Raw genomic sequence first — 19,037 nt, forward strand, 5'->3', positions numbered from 1 at the left:
TCAATGCACTCCTAGGTGTGCGGAATCCCCGCAATTCCGCATTTTTAATGAACATGTTGCTTTTTTTTCCGCGATGCGATTTTTTCGCGGAAAAAAATGCAACATTTGCACAAGAAATGCGGAATACACTGTAAATAATAGGAGGCATATGTTAGCGTTTTTTTCGCGTTTTTATCACGTTTTTATAGCGAAAAAAACGCGAAAAATACTGAACGTGAGCACATGGCCTCACTGTAGTTCCTAGGTAAAGCTTTGTGTGGTATTGTTCTAGATCTACCTCCGAGATGAAACCTTTTGTGGCACCTTACAATCAAACATGCTTGCTCCTTTTCTCCCAGTGTCTACCTTTGGAGGAGTCAGGAGTGCACCTACACACGAGAGGGGTAAGGCTTCTTTCACACTTGTGTCATGTGACATCCGTCGCAATGCGTTGTTTTGGGGAAAAAACGGATCCTGCAAATGTGCCCGCAGGATACATTTTTTCCCCATAGACATGTATTGCCGACCATACGTCGCATTGGTCGTGCACCGGATGCGTCGTGTTTTGGCGGACCGTCGGCACGAAAAAAACGTTCAAGGGAACGTTTTTTTCGTGCGCCGTGTCTGCCATTTCCTACCGTGCATGCACGGCCGGAACTCCGCCCCCTCCTCCCCGGACTTTAGAATGGGCAGCGGATGCGTTGAAAAACTGCATCCGCTGCTCACGTCGTGCCAAATTTTCACAACGTGCGTCGGTACATCGCGCCGACGCTTAGCGACGGACCCGTACCGACGCAAGTGTGAAAGAAGCCTAAGCAGACGTTAATCTAATGCCGAGGTTCCCAACCGGTGTCTCACCATAGGAGTCCTGACTTAGGATCATATGCTCCGGCATTATTGCATGAATATTCTAACCATCTATCAGCGACAACGTGCACGGTGTAATACAATACACATTTCAAGCAAAATTTGGCTATCAGCAAATGTTCACAAATCTTTTTGTATACTGATAATGGCATGTAAGTAAAGTCGGTTTGATGCTGAGTAAATTCTCACCTTTCTTGTAGAAATCGGTTTTGCCGTTTAGAGAAATCCATAAATGAAATTATATGCTAATGAGTCACAAGTGCAGTGGGTGGGGCACATCAGACTGAGATGAGCCTGCTAATAATTGGCGGGTTCAGCTGACAGTCTCATGTATGGTTTTTTTGGAGACTTTAACAGGACACCAAGCATGAATTCTAACTTACCGTATCTCCTTTTGCTGTACAGTTAAATACAAATCATTTGTTTATTGGTGTATGACACTTTAGGCTGACCGGGCAGTTGGGGTGTACTACTTCTGATGCTCCACCAGTCCTCCCAGTCTTTACTTACTAGCAGGTGCTTGTCTCAAAATTAGAATATTGTCAAAAAGTTAATTTATTTCAGTTCTTCAATATAAAAGTGAAGCTCATATTATAAAGAGTCATTACAGAGTGATCTTTTTCGAGTGTTTATTTCTATTATTGCTGATTATGGCTTACAGCCAATGAAAACTCAAAATTCATTATCTCAGTAAATTAGAATACTTTATAACACCAGCTTGAAAAATGATTTTAAAATCCGAAACGTTGTCCTACTGAAATGTATGTTCAGTAAATGCACTCAGTACTTGGTCGGGGCTCCTTTTGCATCAATGCGGCGTGGCATGGAGGCGATCAGCCTGTGGCACTAGTGCTGAGATGTTATGGAAGCCCAGGTAGCTTTGATAGCAGCCTTCAGCTCGTCTGCATTGTTTGGTCTGGTGTCTCTCATCTTCCTCTTGACAATACCCCATAGATTCTCTATGGGGTTAAGGTCAGGTGAGTTTGCTGCCAATCAAGCACAGTGATCCTGTTGGTTGTAAACCAGGTATTGGTACTTTTGGCAGTGTGGACAGGGGCCAAGTCCTGCTGGAGAATGACATTTCCATCTCCAAAAAGCTTGTCGACCGAGGAAAGCATGAAGTGCTCTAAAATTTCCTGGTGGACGGCTGTGCTGACTTTGGTCTTGATAAAACACAGTGGACCTACACCAGCAGATGACATGGCTCCCCAACCATCACTGATTGTGGAAACTTCACACTAGGCCTCAAGCAGCTTGGATTGTGGCCTCTCCTCTCTTCCTCCAGACTCTGGGACCTTGATTTCCAAATGAAATGCAAAATTTACTTTCATCTGAAAACATCATCTTAGACCATTGAGCAAAAGTCCAGTTCTTTTTCTCCTTGGCCCAGGTAAGACGCTTCTGACATTGTCTATTGGTCATGAGTAGCCTGACACAAGGAATGTGACACTTGTAGCCCATGTCCTGGATACGTCTGTGTGTGGTGGCTCTTGAAGCAATGACTCCAGCAGCAGTCCACTCCTTGTGAATCTCCCCCACATTTTTGAATGGCCTTTTCTTAATCCTATCAAGGCTGCGGTTCTCCCGGTTGCTTGTGCACCTTTTTCTACCACAATTTTTCCTTTCACTCCACTTTCCATTAGGGCAGTCTCACACGTCCAGATAATTCCGGTACCGGAAAAATCGGTACCGGAATTATCCGTGCCCGTGTGTCCGTTTGCTTACAGAGCACATCAGTGTGGCACACGTGCGGCAGCCGTGTGCCGCCCGTGTGCCGACTGAGGACCACACGGACCGTGCAGGAGACAGCGCTACAGTTAAGCGCTGTCCCCCGCGTGCGGTGCTGAAGCCGGTATTCATCCCTTCTTCCCAGCAGCGTTCGCTGGAATGAATAATCTTTTTTTTTTTTCTTTCCCCTTAAAAATAAATTTTGTGCGTCCCCTCCTGCCTCCCATCCCCTGTGCGCCCCCCCGCTTGCCAGGAAATACTCAACGACACCCAGCTCCAGCGATGTTTCCTCTCAGCGGCTGCAGCCTGTACTGTATGAGCGGTCACGTGGGGCTGCCGATTACAGTAATGAATATGCAGCTCCACCTCCCATAGGGGTGGAGCCGCATATTCATTACTGTAATGGGCGGCCCCACGTGACCGCATACAGGAGAAGCTGCGGCCAGGACAGGACACTGCGAGGGAGGCGGGTGAGTATTTTAATAACAGCGGGCGGGCGCACAGGGGGTGGGAGGGGGGTCGGGACAGGGAGCTTTATGTTAAAGACGAGAAACAACAAAAAAAAAGGATTATTCATATCTTCTCTACAGCAAACGCTGCTGCAGAGAAGATATGAATGGCGGCTTCAGCACCATGTGGGGGGGACAGCGCTTATCTCTAGCGTTGTCTCCTGCACGGCACACGGACTGCATACGGAAAACATACGTGTGCGGTACGTGTTTTACACGGACCCATTGACTTTAATGGGTCCGTGTAATACGTGCGCTCCCACGAACACTGACATGTCTCCGTGTTTGGCACACGGAGACACGGTCCGCAAAAAATCAATGACATCTGCACAGATGCATTGATTTCAATGTGTCTACGTGTGTCAGTGGCTCCGGTACGTGAGGAAACTGTCACCTCACGTACCGGAGCCACTGACGTGTGAAACAGCCCTTAATATGCTTGGACACAGCACTCTGAACAGCCGGCTTCTTTAGCAATGACCTTTTGTGGCTTACCCTCCTTGTGGAGTGTGTCAATGACTGCCTTTTGGACATCTGTCAAGTCAGCAGTCTTCCCCATGATTGTGGAGCTACTGAAACAGACTAATGGACCTTTCTAAACGCTTAGGAAGCCTTTGCAGGTGTGTTTTGTTAATTATTCTAATGTACTGAGATAATGACTTTTTGGTTTTCATTGGCTGTAAGCCATAATCATCAACATTAACAGAAATAAACACTTAAAATAGATCACTCTGTTTGTAATGACTCTATAATATAGGAGTTTCACTTTTTATATTGAAGAACTGAAATAGATTAACTTTTTGATGATATCACAATCAGGTGCTTCTCACAAAATTAGAATATCAATACAAGCAGTACAGAAACTATAATGGGAGGTTTTAGTAATATGTTCCAGGTTGTAGAATTAATGCACAAAATTCTATCAAATTGTGCCTGATGAGTAAGATTTCCTCTGCGGTATCCAGGAGCGGCCACTACTCACTAAATGGATCAGCTGATCGGTAGGGGTGCTGAGTTTTGGACCCCCACTGTGGATAGGTCATAAATATATTCTGATTCTTTATGCTTAATGGGGGTTGTCAAGGATTTGAAAAAAAGTATTTTATTTTTTTTTTTACAAACATTACTGCTGTTGTCTGTCCATGGAATGTGGCTGGTTTTGCAATGTTTTTGTTCAAGTAGATAGAGCTGAACTGCAATACCAAACACGACCAGTGAACAGATGTGGCGCTGTTCTCAGATTCTGGACATCGCTTTTGACCCAAAAATGGCTTTCTCTCTAGCTGCTTAGAAGCAAAGCACTCGCTTATCGGACAGAATGATTGTATTAGATTGTATCTGTTTTGAACAGTGATTATTGTTATGCTGTAATGTCTATTGTCTGTACAAATCCCCTCTATAATTTGTAAAGTGCTGCGGAATATGTTGGCGCAATATAAATAAAATTATTATTATTATTAGGGATTGTCATTTATCGACATGAAGTTGGCCCGAGTAAATGGCCCCCGCCACAGCCAATGGGAACCCCAACAATCAGCTGGAATACGTGGGAGAACTTGCAGCTTCATTGCAGAAATGTAAGTCAAAGATGAATTTCAGAGACTTCAGCAGCTAAAAAAAACAACAAACATTTTATCTGGATTTACTTTTGCACCAAGCGCATGGATTTCTAGTGTGAATATTCTCCAAGATTGTTCATGTATATTACATAATGGATGGAACTGAGCTATAAAGGGTTATTCCCGTCTTCATAAAGAGGTATTATCAGATAGTAAATGCACAAAGAAGCAATTTTGCAAGATACAGTTTATTAGCATTTTCAGCCATTCTTGAGAAACCAACACTTTTCTTTTGCTTTCAGTGCGTTGCCTTGGAAGCCGACCACCCTGTCTAGACACCTCTAATTCCTCGCCAGCTTCAGTGCCATGCTTACAAGTCAGACAGCAGCAGTGGTGGTCGGTCACCTGGGCAACAAGCTGTAAACAAAAGAAAAATGTCAATATTTGAAGAACGGCTTCAAATTCTAATAAGCAGTAAATTGTAAAAATGCTTGTTTGTTTTTACAAGAACTATCTGATAATACTCATCTATAAAAATGGGAATAACCCTTTCAAATCCCAATACTTTGTCCCCAGTAAAAGTGGTTTTTATATGGTTTCAAGTTATTTTTATTCATTTACTGGTAATATTGTAACAGAAATTAGGGAAAGTACCCTTGTAAGCCTTTCAAAAGGACGAAAATGACAAAAAATTAGCAAGACCTTAAAAGTGCCCGGACACCAAATCCACTTCATTGTTCGATGCTGTTTTTTTTTTCTTGTAACACATAAATGGAAAAAAAAGTCTATTGAACATACTGGAAACAGACGTGGATGTCGCTGGCGCGGATATCACAGACTGAGAACATGATGAGAAATGCCCTCCAGTAACAATGTAAACGGTTGTTCTTCATCAATCTCCGCGCCCCTTGGAAAACTATAGAAAAATCAACATTATTGTCACTGGTCTAAAACTATGCAAGCAAATATGTCTCAGTAATATTTAAGTGGCTAGTACAGCGACACCTCCGAAAAATGACAAAGCAATCCCCGGACAAAGTGAAGTGCAGATCATTGTGGCAAAAGTGTAAAGACTCGTCGCGTACATTGTCATTATGGCATCAACGTTCCCAATAATCATCATTAAGCAGTCTCTTGTCTGTTTAAAAAAGAAAAAGTTCCATCCCAAATCCAATAATTCCGCCACCAAGGTTCTTGCCGATGCACCAGTTCACTTTAGCAATTTTTTTTATTTTTTTTTGCACGTTCTCTTCCCGGTAATATTATCTGCATTGAATACTGACTCAACAAATCTAATAAAAAAATAATAAAATTAAAATAAACTGATCTACAGTTTACAGTTTCGTACAGACTTCACATGCACCTTTCTTCGGTGGGGTCCATATACTTCATCCATTTATCTTATGTGGCTTCTTGCATCTGTGCATTATCATTTTATTTTTTTGTGCAACTTTGTAAAGCAGATTCAAAATTTCTTTCTTCAATTAAAACATGAAAAAAAAAAAAAGAAAATAAAAAATAACTAGGACTATGCCAGGAAGCGACGGATATTGGTAATTTCCCCCACACACGTCATCTTGGCCAGAAGATGTAAGTTGCCTGGGGTCTTTATCTGCATGGTGAGCATGAGTTACAGCCCGGCCTGTCGGTCTTTCCACCCATATTGCAATAATGTCTGTCTCGTCTCCTAGATCTCTCTTGGCGTCAGAAGACGTTACGTCAGGATGTTGTTAATAAAGTCCAAGAAGCGCTTAGAATACTGTTCGGGATTAACAGTGGAAATCTCCGCACCTGCCTGAAAGCAAAAAAAAATTAAGGTTTTACAACAGGAAACAATGATACGTATTTTACGGCGTATGAGACGACCCCCAACTTTTCCATATAAAATATAGAGTTTGGGATATACTCGCCATATAACATGGGGGGGTCATCTTATATGGCGTGTGCGGTCTGGATGGTTCCCAGGGTCTGGAGGAGAGGAGACCCTCCATATTCATGTAAAAAAAAGAATCAAAATAAAAAATAGGGATATACTTACCTTCCGACGGCCCCCGGAGTTCCTGGCTCTCAGCGGTGCACGCGGCGGCTTCCGTTCCCAAGGATGACATCATCTCCAGTCCTTCGCGCAATGCATCCTTGGGAACGGAAGCCGCCACGTGCACCGCTGAGAGCCGGGAGCCGTCGGAAGCGAAGTATATCCATATTTTTTATTTTTATTCTTTTTTTTTTTTACATGAGTATGGATCCCAGGGCCTGAAGGAGAGTCTTCTCTCATCCAGACCATGGAACCATCCGGACCGCTCCCTGCACACGCCGTACCCGGCGTATAAGACGACCCCTGACTTTTCAGAAGATTTCCAGGGGTTAAAAAGTCGTCTTATACGCCGGAAAATACGGTATGTAATACAGCATAAGAGATTGTCCTAGACTTTGGGTGCAAATTTAAAGGGGTATTACAATTATAAATGTTTGCTTGGTGATCACAGATTGCTAACCCTCCCCCACTGATGACTGATTTGGGAGCTCACTTTCTACACCTATGGTAAACTAGAAGGGTGAGTGCCTACACCACCAGCTCTGCAGCACTCTCCTCTCTGCCACAACAAACAAGCTCTCCCTGCATGTGCTGTGACAGTGACACAGTCACGACACATGCAGCTGCGGCACCGATCAGACGGCGCGCTCCATGTATCCGGGTTCCCTTTGCAGCTTATTCGGCAAGCGCTATAGCTTGCCGAATAAGCTGGGACCCAAAGAAATGCGCTCAACTCTAGTAATGACACACAGCTCTGCTCTCATACATCATTTGCCTGCTGGCACATAACTGTATAGTAGAGCAGAGCTATGTGGCATTACAAACACCTCTTGCAGATCTACTCCCACAGCACTGCCAGTATGAGGGGAGGGAGAGTAGAGCAGAGATGACAGTGCCCCGAGATGAAAGCTGCAACAAGTGTTTGAAGTGACACATTGCTTTCCTCCATCATCTCTGCACATACAGTCTAGAGGAGAGCGGAGCTGTGTGTCATTACATGTGTCACAAGAGTGTTCTTTTTCAGGAGAAGAAGTACAAGACCCCAGATAAGAATCCATAATAACGCCATATTGGACATAGCAAAAATTAGAAACCCAAAATTTTACAAACTAATATCTCAGCAATGAAGAAGCTAAAAAATAAAATGTATGTTTTATTCAGCTCTGCAGCGACTACTTCATGAAGTGGTGAGTTTAACATGCTCAAACTGGCAAAAGGTCCTCTTTAAAGGGATATTTTAGGAAAGTTCGCTAAAAGGAGAAAATAATACAAAATACAAACTTCTACTAAGCTGCTAAATTCCTACTGTTCCAGGGGTCCCCTGCTGATGATGTCACGTACACGATCAATGCAACCACTGATTGGCTGTCATGTGAATGATGCACATGATGTCATTGCTGCATGATCAGTAGTGTGCCGATTTCACAGGTGGGTTATGGATATTCTTATACCGCCCACCATCCTACTTTTAGGCTACTTTCTTAAAACCCCAGACAACTGTTTTAGGGTATGTGCACACGGAATTTTCTGCATTAGGAAATTTTCCTTCTTTGGGAAGTTTTTGGAGGAGACTTTCGTTTCCTGAGGTGGACTTGAAGATTTTTTTTTTTTTTCCGGATTGTTTTTTTTTTTTCTTTAGAAACCTTTTGATTGGACAGTGCCTAGTTTTCAGAGGATTCCATCATTAGCCACTTCAAAGAAGTGACATGTACTTACTTTGCTTCCATGTTTCGAACACATTAGTGGAAAAAAAAAAGAACACCTTCAAAACATTGAACCTATGACCAGCGAGCAGTTTAACAATAAAAAAAATTACTGAAGAGTCTTAAGTGTTTTTTAAACTGTTTTAAAGGCATTTTTTTAAGCTGACCTGCTCCAAAAAGGCTCTGTGTGCACATAGCCTAAGACACTTAATTTTCTTTAAAACAGGCCGGTACCCTCATAACACCATGTACCCAAAAATTGTGAAACTGGATAGACTAATATACGGCAGTCTATTTTTTTCCTTGCAGTATAATTCCTTGGAAACTATTGGCATTCATCTGACTACAAGATGTCTATATACAAACACAAACATAAAGAATCCTATGAATGGGACCTTAGAGGTTCATAAGCAACAAGAAAAGGTAAATGAAAATGCTCTGTAGTTTTAGTTATGATACTTACTCCATGTTTAACAGTTTTTGCTGCGTGTGCTGCTTTCTTTTTCGCATCATAGTGAGTTAAGATATCAATAATGGCCATAAAGTAAACTTCCTTCCTTGGAGCATCTGTAAAGTAACACAAAAAATAATTTAACATTTTTTGTCAAAATCATTGGGATCTGTTGAAGCATTCCAGAGTTATTACCACATAAAGGGACACTGGTCAGATTTCAAAAATTTGGCCCCGTCACTAAGGGGTTATAATAGCAAAATCCCACAAATATAATGGCTCCAAAAAAATAAATAAATGGCCCATATATACGCTAAAACTTTGGCATTACCACAACCCAAACTACTGGGAAAAAAATTGAAGAATATATAAGAATATATCTTTATGAGATTATCAAGCGAAAATATGCCCCTGATTAGTTAGCCAGCCAGAAAAAAAAAGACAAAAGTCACCTTACCCCAAAAAGAACATAATGAATCTCTGCTACCAAATTTATTGACCCCGCAAAAAAGTATCAACATTAAATAACAATAAATAGATCTACAATTATGATGAAATAATCAATAAATATTCTTATTAAATCCACATGAAGAGGACGTCAGTAAAGCAACCGTACAAAAGGATATGTGACCTTGCTAATAACCGCACCGTAAGATCAATGAAGGCTGACCAGATGCCTCCACTAGACACGGACACATCCTACATAAGCCGTCCCAGGTATAGGCTGAAAAAAAATTATGTTCTAAAGGATTAGAACTTACGTTCATGGCTTTTTATTCCATACACATCAATGGTTGGGTCAAACTCCCCAGGAAGAAGTGGCTTTGTGCTGTTTAATGTGTTTCCGGGGCTGTCTGGCGGAGTGCCCACCGGATGCGTTCCATCACTTTCTCCTTCTTCTTCACCATCGTTGTCCTCACTCACTACATCTTCCTGCTCTGCCCTTTCCACGTCGTGGATACCCACCAAGAGGCTGTAGTCCATCAGCTTCAACTGGGACAAAAACTAGAAACCAAAATGCAGTTACAAGTTAGAAGGGAACACAAAGGAATCTAGTCTATCGGGTTCCCTGACAATCGGCAGATCACAACAGTCACCAGTGAATAGGAGGCTAATAGGCAAGAATCCTCAATTGCTGACCCATGTATCATCCTACCCTAGAGGGCAGGAATCTGCTATTTCCCGCTAGCAGCTCATCCACAAAAAAACCCTTGTGGTTGCCACTTTTTCCACTTTGTTTGCAGATTCCAATGGACTCCAAGTAGTCAGCAAGCTCAAACTGCGTCGGAGACACCAAACCATGAGTCTCACCTCGACATCCTTCTTTAGCTTCTCCCGGAACATCTTTTTGTTATTTTCATCAATGCAGATTTTTTGACCGTCATTGATGAAGTCATTATCTTTGTATGTTGGTAACTCTTTGGCCTAAAAGAAAACGCAGAATAATCTCTGAATCTATGTAGAATTTTACATGATGCCTACAGTAATGATACTCTATGAGAACAATTCACTAGCAACTAATATCATAGCTAAGAGGGCCAAATCTGCTATCCAATATATATGGGGACCTCCTGACTCAGGGAAAGAGATGATTGGGCAGATGGATTTCAATCTGCCCTATCCCAGCCACCAGCAGTGTGCGTAGTCGCTTTCTCCCATTTCCCCATTCAGAACAAATATATGTTCAGCTAAGCTGCTGAAAATAATTTTTAAACACAACTATTCTACATGAAAAGGTCCTTGGACATTATTTTAAAGGGGACATTATAGTTACCTACTAAGTTCCTTAGTGTATGTCCACATTTGCAACCATTTTCTAAGTTTGTTTAAAGTCTTGAAAAGTTTTTCCCCTTTCGGAAAATCTTCATCACCATCTGCAGCTTGTTGCAAAATAACAAAACAAATTGTGATTTACTCACTGTCCCCAGGTCCAGCGCAGAGTCTCCGCAAGTGCTCCTATGTTCAGTATTAACTCAGCGGCTCTGATGGGGGCATCCCATCAACATGGGCAAAGCGACTGAGCTCAGTGACATCAGCCTCACAGCCCAAAAGGGACATCAGGAGAAGCACCAGAAGCTCAGCCCTGGACCTGCAGACTGAGTAAAGCACGTTTTTATTTATTTACTTATTTTTATTTTTTATAACAGACTGCAGCCAGGGACGCCGAAAATGTTCCGAAAGGGGACAACCTCTTTAATTTGAAACATTTTGTGTCTACAGCTCCTGCGTGGGGCTATATGTTTTCATGCCAACAATCCTGGTTAGTCCAATCCTACAATTATACTCTGCATCCGCAGTCTAATAATTCTTCCTAAGGTACATTTGGTAGATTAGCAAAGAAAGAAAAATAAAAAAATTAGATGCACTGAAGGATCAGACTACACATGGCTCGTTTGTTGTCTGATACCATGGAGACACATGGCTAAGCATGGGAGCTGTAAACACAAAAGGATGTGAAAATTTAAACTACAGTATTTGCACATTTGCTTCATTTTTTTTTCTTGATATTCCCTTCAAATTGTGACCTGATCTAGGAGAATAGAATTGGCACAAATGTGTGCAGATCAGCCAATTGTCGTTAAGTTAATCTAAAGGTTATTTCCTATATTTAGAAAGCGACGCAGCAGGGAATCGAGCGTTGACGTGCGCCGATTGGATAACATATGTGTTTGATCTGAAAAGCGATACAATGAATTTAGTGAGATGTTCCATCCAGGGGGAATGTGTCGTACACTTTTTTCCCCCCATTTTGTATTCTTCACTGAGCAGCTGACGTCCTGGCACCGTGCCCAGACTGTCAGTACTGAAAAAGAAGTAAGCCGAACTGAAACCACTAATTTTAGGCCATACTGGAGCTGCACCTCCTCTCTGAAAAGACCGGGCCACCGGGGAGATAAGTGCTTCCTCCCAAGCCGGGGAGAAGACTAATCTGTCGGAGCGATGGGCTCCTGAGTGATGTCCTATCAATGAACAATGAATCTTCTGGGAGAAGGGGAAAAAAGTCAAAACAGATGCAAGAATGTGTCAACCGTAGGAGGTCGGATAAGATGAAGAGGAGAACGGCCGCTCCAGAACGTATCAGCTATAAATACAATATGGAACATCATATGGGCACGGTGAGGAGAACACGTGCGCGAGAAAACAATGCAACCACCCAAAGCAACCAATCACATTCACTTCCAGAACGGCCAAAAAATGTGGACCCTCCATGGGTTATGTCAGATTCATTCTGGATAAGAAGGAAGTCGCACATTGAAATACTGAGAACTTTGCACAATTCTCCCAGTATCTCCAGGTGGATGATAAATCGCTGAATTTAATTTAGCAAAAACAAAAAGTATAAAAAAAAATATTTTTATAAAGTTGTGTTGCTTTAGTGCTTGATCGCATGTCCAATTTTCTTGGTTTTTTTCACAGATAGACCTTGTATCTATCCCATAACATATTTATGGGTCCAAAATAGGTGTAGAAACTTTTTTTTTTTTCTCTCCACGTCTAAGAAAAACTGATGACACTTGGACCAAACTCTGATTAAAATAATTGGTCCATTTTTCTAGGACGTGGAAAATACTGATATCTAGACGAGCCTTTATAGTTAGCGGAGTACATTGGAAAAAAAAGCTGAGAGGGCACGAGCTTTCACTAGAGTTGCTGCCACTTCATCCTGGGGAACATTGTCAGTGAAAAGCAAAGTGTTTTGATATACAAACAATGTACCGTTAGCTATAGACATGAGAAGCAATTAAAATGGTCCTTAAAAGGGTTGTCTGGGACATGTTTTTCTCACTTAATAGAATTAAAAAATAATTTTTGCAATTAAAAATTTTGCCAGTTTGCCTTCTATACCTTGTGTGTTGTACTGTCTATTGCCGGCTGCAGAATGAGTTAACGGAGTGTCCATCAGTGACCTCATTCTGTTGGTCTGACATGGAGTTTATACTTTTTTATCTGTCTTTTTTTTAGCTCCTCTTAACTGATTTATGACCACAGACTACACTAAAGTTGTATGTACAGGAAAAAAAATATATAAGAGCCCAACGGTAGTAAATTTTTAATGAAGACCAATTGCAAAAAAAGGATCTTCAGCCCCAAATACATGCAATTAATTAAGAGAAAAATTATATTTATATTGTCGTCAAAGGTCTGCAACTTCTTTATAGGTCTGATGGATAATAATAATAATATTATATGCACTGTACCTTTTCTTTGTCGCTGGCTTCTCTTGCCACAGTGGATCCCTATAGAATTATAAGGAGGGATGATGGTTAAAGCATTAAGATGATTTTTAATGTCCAGCAATATTAAATAATAAATCCTACAAAGAACATTTATCACTATTCACAGGATAGGCCATAAATGTTTGATCGCTGGAGGCCCCACCACCGTGACCCCCAACATTAAAATATACTATAAAAAATAAAATATATTTTACACACACACATATATACCGTATATATATCCCATTAATATGATATATATAAGTTTTATGGTCAATATTATATTTTTTAATGAACCTTTATGGTCAATATATTTTATTATTTTTTAGTATTACTTTTTATGGTTAATATTTTATATATTTTTTTTTATTAATTGCTATGGAAAATATTTTTTATATTATTATGGAGAATATATTATATTTTTTAATTAATTTTTATGGTCAATATTTTATTATACATTTTTGTGGTCAGTATTTTTTTTATATATATTTTATTATTTTTACGGTCAATATTTTATACTAGATGGAGGCCCGATTCTAACGCATCGGGTATTCTAGAATATGTATGTAGTTTATTTATGAAGATTTAAGAATAATGCAATTTATACACACGATTTTCCGGGTAAAATATATACATCATCATTAAATTTTATTGCTCATAGAACTTAATACAACTGAACGTAATTGGTTAAATTCCACGCCAGTATCGCCGATTGGCCGCGACCAATCAGCGAAGCGTGGTTCAAATCCTGCACCAATTTGCGGCCGGACTGCGCCTGTCGCTGATTGGTCGTGGCCAGCTGGCGCGACCAATCAGCGACGCAGGATTTCTGTTACAGACAAACAGACAGAATTAGACGATTATATAGTAGATACTATTTTTATGATTTATGATATTTTATGCTCTTTGCCAAGAGGGCGTGGTTCACAGTTTCTGGACACGCCCAGAGATTCCTTTGAGCAACACCCTTTGGATGAAGAACATGAAATGTACTATTTAGAAAAAAAAAAAGTTGATATATCTATTATAGAGGATTTAAAATAAATAAATAAATAAATAAATATATTAAATAATTCTCAGGGGAGCAGCGAGAATAAAGCAGGAGAAAAAACTAGATAACTTAAGAAAAAAAAAAACCTTCAATATTGTCTCCATATTCAGTTATAATGGAACCTAATAATGTTTCCGTGTTACAGGAGAGAAGCATTATAGACCATACAATGACTTAATTGCAAAGGTCAATTTGACTTTTACTCGACATATGGAAATTATTGATGAGCGGATCTAGAATAAATCATTATTTCTAGGATAAGACTGGAGAAAGCTCCTATAAATAATTCATGAACTTCGCAAAAAATTTACACTGAACATTCTGCTGCTGATTGCAGGATAAAAGTCGCTCATCCCTCCTTCCAGTCCGTCAGACGTCTGCCTACAGAAGGCTCCTTGGCCTGATTACAGAAAAAGTCCAGAAGAGAGAATTATAGAAAAACCTGCTTGTATCGGAGTCATCAGACATCTCATCAAAAACCTGATTTTTTATTTTTTTATTTTTATGCTTCGTTAAATCAGTCAGAAGTTTTTTTCTCCTGTGGTGTAATTTTTCTGCACAACTCTTCTAAAGGATCCACCACTCATTTATTCCCCTTTTTGTTTTAGTTTTCTTACTTATAGGTATGCATTTTTGGCTAAAAATATTTTTTGAATGCCATAGGGATTCATTAAAAATGTTGCACAATTTGGCTTTTTCAGGCTTTTTGTTTCCCTGCACATTTAAACTTTGATGTGGTCTGTGGTCCTAAATCAGCTGAGAGGAGCTCAGAAAAAAACAGATAAAAGGACTACAAACGCCATCAGACCGTCAGAACAAACTCACTGATCAATTCTTCGTTAACTCATTCTGTATCCACTAGTACCTAGTGAAACACAAAGGCTATAAAAAGGCACAAGGTGCAACATTTTTAACTAAACCCAATTACAAAAATGATTTTTAGCACCAAAAATATTAATTCAAGTAAAAAAAAAAGTGGACAACCCCTTTAAAGTATTTTATATAGTTACATAGGTTGAAAAAAAAAAAAAAAAGACCTAGTTCCATCAAGTTCAACATTTCACCACATATTGTACATTGTCAGTAAATTAACCAAAACCCACAATGTTATGAGTAGTGAGGAAATCATCCAGCTCTTTTTTAAAAGCTGTCATAGTGTCGGCCATTACTACCTCCTGTGGCCGGCATTCCACATTCTGACTGCTCTAACTGTAAAGAACCCTTTCCTGTTTAGCTGCCGGGAATCACCAGCTCAATAGGAAAGGGTTCTTTTCCAGTTAAAGCAGTCAGACTGTGGCATTGTATATTCACACTTTTTATGTGGATTTTGGAGCAGATTCTGCTCCAAAATCCAGATGAAAATCCGCTTCAAATTCTCTTTGAATAAGAATTAAAATGGAAATATAGGGATAAAGTGCTGTTTTTTTCCCACATAGAAAAAGAAGCAACCTGTCTATTCTTGAAGAGTTTCTGCTAAAAAGAATAGTTCCAACTTTGATTACAGATTCAACTGAAGCAGAAAGACCCATATATAAAAAACAGTGCCAAAAAATACAATTTCCCCAACATTTTCTAAGCTTTTATTGTGCATATTTTTCAGCTTGAAAAGTTCACTTAAACTGTAATGTTCAAACAGTTTTTACATATGAATTTGGCAGCAGAATTTGATTTAAAATCCACATTTGAAACTGCTTCAATAATTCTTCATACAGTATTTTTTTTCTGACAATTTAATAACCACAGTAAAAAAATTAAATAAAAATCCGTTATGTCATTCTTCCTGGAATTAATACACTTGACACTAGAGTGAAAAGGTTGCAAGAAAAAAAAAAGTTGAAAATAAAAAGCTTAAAAAACTAGGTCAACATCCACTTAAAAAAAAAGTTTCAGAATTGAAAACTGTTGAAATGCTGCATGAATTTCTGAGGTCGATAGTGCATTTGTGCCCATATCGAAGATAGGGACCCCAAAAAGTGACGGTTGTAGTAGCCAACCCCTTATATATAGTGCCAACCTGGAAAAGACTGTTTGCAACATTCCAACATCAGAAATGTAAGAGCCGTAATCACAAATGATACTTTAATATTCCAGTGACGTCCACAACACACGATTCCACCATACATACACTGACATCGTACCTACCTTTAAGTCATATTTCCTATACACAGAAAGTCGATGGCTAAATACGTTCCTCGTGACAATCATATACGTTTCGACACCATCCACATTTAGCCGATACATGCCCAAAAATTGGGGTAGAAGAGTGTTTCCATGGCATTCAACAATGAACTATAGACAAAAGACAAAAGTAGAAAAATGATAAATAAGACTAAGAACAACACATAACTTATCGGAGGCATTCTCATTGATCTCGACCAAACGTTTTCAGTACAGATCAGGAACTCTGCAGTCATACATATCAATAAGCCTTAAATCATCCGATGGGAGGTCAAAACAATATTCTAAAGTCCATACACATTGGTAGGCGTTTTTGCTGTAAATAATATTGTAGTCAACTCTGCTATTCTAATATGAGACATTCAGAATAGAAAATCCATTTATGATTGATTCAGATGGAGGCAAAAAAAAAATAAAAATGATTATATACAGTACAGACCAAAAGTTTGGACGCAACTTTCCATTTAAAGATTTTTCTGTATTTTCATGAATATGAAAATTGTAAATTCACACCGAAGGCATCAAAACTACACTGTTGGGGATTTATTCAAAATTGAAGGCATACTGAACCAGCATGGCTACCACAGCATCTTGCAGCGGCATGCTATTCCATCCGGTTTGCGTTTAGTTGGACCATCATTTATTTTTCTACAGGACAATGATCCCAAACACACCTCCAGGCTGTGTAAGGGCTATTTGACCAAGAAGGAGAGTGATGGGGTGCTACGCCAGATGACCTGGCCTCCACAGTCACCAGACCTGAACCCAATCGAGATGGTTTGGGGTGAGCTGGACCGCAGAGTGAAGGCAAAAGGGCCAACAAGTGCTAAGCATCTCTGGGAACTCCTTCAAGATTGTTGGAAGACCATTCCCGGTGACTACCTCTTGAAGCTCATCAAGAGAATGCCAAGAGTGTGCAAAGCAGTCATCAAAGCAAGAGGTGGCTACTTTGAAGAACCTAGAATATAAGACATAATTTCAGTTGTTTCACACTTTTTTGTTAAGTATATAATTCCACATGTGTTAATTCATAGTTTTGACGCCTTCTGTGTGAATTTGCATAGTCATGAAAATACAGAAAAATCTTTAAATGAGAAGGTGTATCCAAACTTTTGGTCTGTACTGTGTATAATATACAGTATATACCGTATTTTCCGGCGTATAAGACGACTTTTTAACCCCCGAAAATCTTCTTAAAAGTCGGGGGTCGTCTTATACGCCGGGAATCGACTTGTACGCCGGTGTATATGGTGGGTGGGGAGGGGGAGTGATCCTGATGACGAGGGGGCGTCTCACAGGAAAGTGAGTAATCCCCATTACCTTATCCTAGCGGTGCAGCGTGGGGGTGTCAGTGCTGGGAGCGGCGGCAGCTGCTGTGTTCTGGTGCGGCGGCTCCTCTTCTGTGTGGGGCCTCTGTGCTGTGAGGTGGCGGCGGCAGCGGCGTATCTTTATCCAGTTGGGGCTCCTCCGGCATCTCCTTAGCCCTGGAGGCCCCGCCGCAACTCCATCGGTGCAATGTGGTGGCCTCCGGGAAAATGGCCGCTGCTCAGATTCAGATCTCGTGTCCCGAGATTTCGGGACGAGATCTGAATCTGAGCAGCGGCCATTTTCCCGGAGGCCACCGCATCGCACCTATTGAGCTGCCTCCGGGAAAATGGCCGCTGCATTGCACTCATGGAGTTGCGGCGGGGCCTCCAGGGCTAAGGAGATGCCGGAGGAGCCCCAACTGGATAAAGATATGCCGCCGCCACCGCCACCTCACAGCACAGAGGCCCCACACAGAAGAGGAGCCGCCGCACCAGAGCACAGCAGCCGCCGCACCAGAGCACAGCAGCCGCCGCCGCCACTCCCAGCACTGAGACCCCCACGCTGCACCGCTACGATAAGGTAATGGGGGATACTCACTTTCCTGTGAGACGCCCCCTCGTCATCAGGATCACTCCCCCCCCCCCCCCCAAAAGGCACATATTCACCGGCCCTATAAGACGACATAGGGTGTATAAGAAGACCCCCGACTTTTAAGAAGATTTTATATTTTAACTGGTAAAGTTAGGGGGTCGTCTTATACGCCCAGTCGTCTTATACGCCGGAAAATACGGTATATATATATATATATATATATATATATATATATATATATATATATATATATATATATATATATATATATATATATATACACAGTGCCTACAAGTAGTATTCAACCCCCTGCAGATTTAGCAGGTTTACACATTTGGAATTAACTTGGCATTGTGACATTTGGACTGTAGATCAGCCTGGAAGTGTGAAATGCACTGCAGCAAAAAAGAATGTTATTTCTTAGTTTATTTTTTTTTTTAAATTGGGAAAAGTTTTTTCAGAGGGTCATTTATTATTCAACCCCTCAACCCACCAGAATTCTGTTTGGTTCCCCTAAAGTATTAAGAAGTAGTTCAGGCACAAAGAACAATGAGCTTCACAAGTTTGGATTAATTATCTCTTTTTCCAGCCTTTTATTATTATTATTATTATTATTCATTTTTATAGCGCCATTTATTCCATGGCGCTTTACATGTGAAGTACGGGGCAAATATAGACAAACATTAAACATGAGCAAAAACAAGGCACACGGGTACATAAGGAGGGAGGACCTATTCTATATATAAACAAAGATGCAAAATTATGTTTGCCCTACAGTGGAAATAAAAATGTCTATTCAGCTAAGGCTTCATTCACATGTCCGTATTTCCAGTATGTGGCTTCCTTTTTTTTTTTTTTTTT

General features: G+C 40.5%; 1 protein-coding gene across 1 annotated transcript in view; it reads right to left on the minus strand.

Annotated features, from left to right (window-relative positions):
* Positions 1 to 4,711: 4,711 nt before the first annotated feature.
* The window catches only part of PIP4K2A (phosphatidylinositol-5-phosphate 4-kinase type 2 alpha), a 142,084-nt gene continuing 127,758 nt past the window's right edge, over positions 4,712 to 19,037 (minus strand). Inside the window, exons 6-11 of the mRNA XM_077268362.1 lie at positions 16,242 to 16,388; positions 13,031 to 13,069; positions 10,143 to 10,256; positions 9,593 to 9,836; positions 8,844 to 8,947; positions 4,712 to 6,437 (exon numbers count right to left, since the gene is read on the minus strand). Coding sequence (XP_077124477.1) covers positions 6,357 to 6,437; positions 8,844 to 8,947; positions 9,593 to 9,836; positions 10,143 to 10,256; positions 13,031 to 13,069; positions 16,242 to 16,388 — 729 coding nt within the window. The 3' untranslated portion in view covers positions 4,712 to 6,356. The remainder of the gene's footprint in view (positions 6,438 to 8,843; positions 8,948 to 9,592; positions 9,837 to 10,142; positions 10,257 to 13,030; positions 13,070 to 16,241; positions 16,389 to 19,037) is intronic.

This window comes from Ranitomeya variabilis, chromosome 6, assembly GCF_051348905.1.
Source record: "Ranitomeya variabilis isolate aRanVar5 chromosome 6, aRanVar5.hap1, whole genome shotgun sequence".
Taxonomy (NCBI): Eukaryota; Metazoa; Chordata; class Amphibia; order Anura; family Dendrobatidae; genus Ranitomeya; species Ranitomeya variabilis.